This window comes from Pholcus phalangioides, unplaced genomic scaffold, assembly GCF_987345545.1.
Source record: "Pholcus phalangioides strain wild (caught in Gottingen) unplaced genomic scaffold, Ppha-v1.0 ptg000014l_1, whole genome shotgun sequence".
Classification (NCBI taxonomy): Eukaryota; Metazoa; Arthropoda; class Arachnida; order Araneae; family Pholcidae; genus Pholcus; species Pholcus phalangioides.
This window is the reverse complement of record NW_028301607.1, coordinates 12958462-12964461: the sequence shown is the minus strand read 5'-3', so window position 1 is coordinate 12964461 and position 6000 is coordinate 12958462. Positions and strand designations below refer to the sequence as shown.

Genomic DNA, 6000 nt, shown 5'->3' with positions numbered 1-6000 from the left:
AAACAATAAATTGCAATTTTCGGCAAAATTTAGTGATATCCGTATTTAGGATCGCAATTTCCAGCCTTCTCCTCAATGATGTATGGTGAACCTAAGTATGAAGGGGTATAATTTTATTTTAACCCATATGATGTTACTAATATCAATAAAAACGGGTGAATAATATTATCAAATCTGCCATTTCGTATTTGTCCACAAATTTTTTTTTATTTTTTCACAAAAAGTAAAAATTAAAAAAAATAGCATATCATTGGACCTTGGCTAAAATAATTTTTCTGAGGCCCTTCCCCTACCTTAGTAGAAATACTTACTTTCGATAATTTGAACCAGATTCCATTTTCATGAGGCCCCTGTGCACTTCAGGTTTCTGGGCCGCGCTCGGTCGGACCCATGCATTAAGACGGCACTGGTTGGATGTCATTGTAAAGTCAATTTATTTTAACTCTTTTCTGCTGCTGTGTCTTCAGCAGAATACCATGCTGTTCATCAATTCCAACATACAGTAGAGTCTCGTTTATCCGACCTTCCCCGTATTATCTGACGTCCCACCAAAAAAAAAAAATTATCAAGCACACCAACTGTTGAGCTTTCAGAATTTGACGTAACTAACAACTGAGTTGAGGCTCTGGAAACTGCAATTAAATACATTGAGCAACAAGAAGCAGCTACAGGAATCGACATAACGATGCCGCAAAGATGGCGAGATTTGGCAGCGAAGAAACGGCACTCGTCAGGAGAAAGCAGACTACGATCAAAAATTTTTTAAATCATCACAGGACTGAACTTTTTTAAGTACTGTATTCAACTTCAAAATATTCTGTAACTGTAAATTCATTTTCTCACAATTTTTTCTGTTGTTTAGCTGTAAACATGATTATTAGGTTAGTAATGTGCAAAATTATAACATAGTTTGACGTTTAATAGGCTTTTCCTTAACACCTCCGTATTATCCGAAGTTCTGCCGGTCAGTTTATGTCGGATAAGGAAGACTCTACTATACTCATTTGCCAATTTTTTTTTCTCGTAAAAATGCCCTTGAAATTTGAGCCCAAAAAGATTTCAAATGTACTAACTTACTCCACAAAACATGTGCAAATGGAAAGTTTGATAATTTCAAAATTGTCGATTAGCATAACTTTCCTACAGAACTCGGAAACGAAAGTCAACTGAACCCGTATTTTAGGAGCTAGAATTTCATTGTCGAAACTTATTTTCAAGAAACTTATGCTGGAGTAATCGTCTTCATATTGTAAAAGCAGCAATATATGATATTCGCTCAGATGAATGACACTTTGAACCACGAATTCTGCCTGGTTACTACAGGCGTCGGGAAGAATTTTGCTGCCAGTAATAGCCTAACTTATACAGTGATACTTTTTTCTTTTTGGTAGCTTAAATACGCACTCCTGATTTTTCTTGAGTGCATTTCAAGGGTCAGTAATTGGCCCAATACTGTTCAATATTTTTATTAACGATTTTCCTGCTCCACAAAGAGGAATCTTAGCTTCTTATGCTGACGACTCGGAAATCCTTATGACATCCAGGGACCCTCAGCAAGCTCTGAGGAACTTACAAGAAATGGTCCGAAGGGTCGAGATCTGGTGTCAGCTACATGCAGTGGTCTTAAACGATGGTAAATGCAACTTTATATGGTTTGCAAAGAGACAACTCCCTCCGAACACCCCTATCACAGTGGGGCAGACCATATTACAACCTAAGTCTCAGACAAAATATCTTGGTTTTATTTTGGATAAAAAGCTCAGTTTCAAAGCTCACATTCATGAGGCGAAAGTTCGAGCCGCTAAGGCTGCAGGACTTCTAAACAGAGTCTGTTACACACGCTCTGCACTTAGCCTCAAAAACAAAACCATTATGTACAAGTCAGTCATTAGACCAATTATGTGCTATGCAGCACCATGGTTTTCCTCAGCGAAACCCTCTGTCATCAAACAATTACAAGTGCAGCAAAATAAAATACTTCGGCGGTATACCGGGGCACAATGGTATATCAGAAATCTTGACATAATGAAGGATTTGAACATTGAAACCATACATGACTACTTAGTCAAACTATGTAGAGGATATTTCGATAGAGCTGAAACATCAGAATATCAGCACATCAGAGACATCTCGCCTTATCTTGCGAGAGAGGTGTTGAGGTTTCTTCGACCTAAGAACATACTGGCCTGATATGGTTCAATGAATTGGTTTAGTTTTGTAAACTGTGTAAATAGTTCTAATTCACTCTTCATTGATTGGAGGCATAGTGTTGCATATATACTGAACGCCTACCCATATTTATCGCATTTAATCTTGTATCCACATGTAATCATATATATTGTATTTAATCACGCAATTCACTAAAATGAACATATATATACTCTGTTGTAACCATTAAGTGCAGTATTTTACTTTTTTGTCAATTATTTGCTGAGATAATTGACTGATTTTGTAATTGCATATATGAAATGCGTTCTTGAATTTTGATACTTCACCTTCTTCGGACATAGCTCTACAAATTTAAAATTTCTGTGATAAGTAAGCCACAACTTACCGAATTCATTTTTTCTAATATGATCTCAATTCATTTGACGTATACTGACTCTCTGAGTACAGCTTGGGCTGTAAATTTTATTACCTTTTATTGACACGCCTCTTATACACGTGCACTCACACACTCAACTATCACATACAAACAGTCTCTTAACTTCTTTATCCAGCTCGTACGGAGCAGCATTAAACAGGGAAGATTATGGGAGTCTTAAAGACTCGGTACGCCCTGAGAAAATGTATCTACCTCAGTCAGTCAGTCTTGAGTGCAAAAAAGTTATCTTCGTCTTGGACACAACAGAATTAAATTCTTTGAATTCTTTAATGAATGTGTCACCCACAAGATTCACTTTATGCGCCCATCATTGTTAGTGCAAAATGTTGTCACCGACAAGTATTTTTAATAATTTGAAGCACGCCCTCATGTAACGCACAGTCTGATACTAGATCCTTTATTTTCGTATTCTTTTAAGGTGTCAATTATAGCTTGGAAACAAGCGGAAGAATTAACGATAAAATTTAAATTATCGAGATTTCGCAGAAAAGTAGCAAAATTTTAAATTTCTGCATTTATTCGTCAAAAAATGCCAAATTCCGCATTTATCGCGGTTATTTCGTAAATACAAAATTTGCGTATCCTTATCCATGGGGTATTTCTCATCACCACTGTGTGAAAGGTCTTTAAAAACTTCTTTTTTTTCCCTCTCCCTACCATTATATTCCAATACTTGTTGAAGACGTGATTCTTATTTCATCACATCCAACCACCCGCAGTGACTGCCTATTTTTTTTTGTATCCAAGTTTGTCGGCAGCATTCAATCATCGCTTTTCTCTCGTTGAAGAATTCTTTGCTACTGGAACCTACCCATTGTCCTCAGATACTTTAATAATAATAATACAAGAAAAAGAAAGTTTTTATTACACACACACACACACACAAAAAAACCTGTTTGATGTTTCCTGTATAATAAAAACGTGCATTTATATACAAAGGGGGAAAAGAATAAAAGATGGTGGAAGGAGAAACAAAAAAAAAGACGACCTCATATTTTTTAATCAACAAGCCACTCTCTGATTGGTCGGACGAGCCCGCGACACCAGCGCCATCTCACGGTTTCTCCACTATCCATGAACTCTCGCTGTTTTTGATTATTACAGGTTTAGAGTTGCCGTTGAGAGCGTCTGTACGCGCTGTCGTGGATTTTTTCATTGTGTGTTTATGTGTTTGTGTTGTTGTTATTAATACCGAGAGTTTGTTTGTTGATGAACCCGCGGCTTCTCCGATGCCCTAGAAATTCAATTCGATATTTTTCACTGAAATTTAAATTTTTCCCTTACAAATGTGTGTGTTTCTTGGAATTTTCTCGTGAACTTGGAAGGAAAAAAAAAGTTGTCCGTGTATGAGTTCAACGCCTGAGAAGAGACGAGGGGAAAAGATTAAAAAAAAAAATGTGTTGCATCTGAAGCGTTTTCATCGAGTGTGTGTTGGTGTGTGTGAAAAGTGTCTTCCTTCAAAATAATTATAATTGCTATTAAATAATATTATTGATAATCAAGCTATGTTGTCATCCGCTATGGGGAAAGACCAGGATCTATTAACTGCGATTAAAGCCGAGGATTTACGTGATGTGGCCCGCCTGTTGGCGAAGTATAAGTCGTCTAAGCCAAGTGAGTAGTTTTCCCTTAATAGGAAATTGACTTAATTTCGAAAATTCATTAAATCCTTTTTAAAAAGTGCCAAACTCCGTTCCTCTAGGAAAACCGGCCTTCGATACAGATGAAATTTTGGGGGGAAATTTTGTTCCATATAAAATTGATACATTAAAGAAAGGTTGCGGTAAAGCAGCTTGCGGTATAACAGCTAATTACATGCATTGTTTTGGATGGAAACATTGTTGATTGCAATAAGCATTGTTATAAGACAATGCTCCTGGATTCATCTTCTCCGAGGTCGCCGTTGAATAGAGGTGAATTATTGGTGGAAGGGGGCATTATTCCGTACTATGTAAAATTAGACCATTTAGGAGAGGCTTTACATATTTTGCAAATGATGATCTGAGAGCTAATCGTGTAATCATGTGCATTGTTTTGACCGGAAACAGTGTTAAGTAGTGGCATGAGATACGGCATTGTATAGGACGGAAACATTGTTTAGGGGGAAATGTTGAAGGGAAGCAGTATTGTTACGAGATGATACGGCATTGTTTTTAACAGAAACATTGTTCGACGAAGATTAGCATTGTTACGAAACATGACAATGTTTTGGATTGAAACATTGTTATTCTTCATTACGGAAGCGAACCACTCCAGAGCGTCATTTTGGAGCATTGGTGTATGATATAATTTATTTTTTAATTTCTGAGAATCGTCTTAAAACAGCTTACGTACAAGTTTTCCGTAAGAAATTTGGATTATCTCTATTAAACGAATTGGCGATAAATCTGGTAACCTTGTCCTAACCTTATCGCACGTTAGAAAAACGAAGGGGGGGGGGGTGGAAGAAAAAAATATAAAAGGGAAAAATTATAATGGATAAGGTAGATAAATTTTTTTAGGGTCCTCTTTTCACTGTCACCCTACGTGTTCTCTTTCGCTCTTACATGTATATTGTTGAAAGATACATTACATGTGTGGGGGAAAAAGTCTAACAAGAGTATAGAAAGGAGGGAAAGAAAAGAGCAAAAACTTCCGTAGATAATAGGGTTACTATAAAGCTTCGCTATAAAGAGGAAAGAAAACGCAGATAACTACTTTGAGTTTATTCCACTGGTGTTTGGATGCCCTTGATCGTAAAGAGGTTAAAAAATGCCGAACTATGTTTTTTTAACAATGCGCGGGAGGAGAACAACTTCTAAATAGTTCTGGATAAAAAATGGAGTCAACAGTGGTTTCTTGAGAAAGAATGTAGTCACAACAATGGTTCACGAGGAATAATCAGTGATTCTTGAAGAATAGTGTTGTCAATAATGATTCTCGAGAAACAATGTTTGGGATCAAACCGGATTCTAATAATCCGATTGTTACATCATTACGTATATGAAAATTAATTTGCTACTCACTACTGCAATTAATAAAATAACAATGCATACATAGTTCCACATTCTCAAGAACCATTGTTGATTTCACTATTTCCCTAAAACCATTATACAATGGTTTTTGTTGAATAATTGAATCAACAATCAGCCAATTATTTCTCGAGACTACTATTTATCGAAGACCATTGGTGACTTCTGTGACTTATATTTCACAAGGGACCCTATTCTAGCCTTCACTATTTTTCAAGAACCACTCTTGATTCAACTATTGTTCAACAATCACTGTTGACTATACTATTCCTCAAGAACTATTGCAGAATCTAATAATTGTTTTGTTCTCAATTGTTGGTCCAAAGCAGAGTGTTTTATTGTTCTGCAAAACATCCTCGTCTGAGTGGAGATGTTCTGCGGCAA

General features: G+C 36.5%; 1 protein-coding gene across 2 annotated transcripts in view; it reads left to right on the top strand.

The window, feature by feature from the left end:
• Window positions 1-3702: 3702 nt before the first annotated feature.
• The window catches only part of LOC149078171 (caskin-1-like), a 325236-nt gene continuing 322938 nt past the window's right edge, over window positions 3703-6000 (top strand). Inside the window, exon 1 of one of the 2 annotated variants that reach the window (XM_089241763.1) lies at window positions 3703-4219. In XM_089241763.1, coding sequence (XP_089097889.1) covers window positions 4111-4219 — 109 coding nt within the window. In that variant the 5' untranslated portion in view covers window positions 3703-4110. The remainder of the gene's footprint in view (window positions 4220-6000) is intronic. The other variant, XM_089241762.1, reaches the window with a different exon arrangement.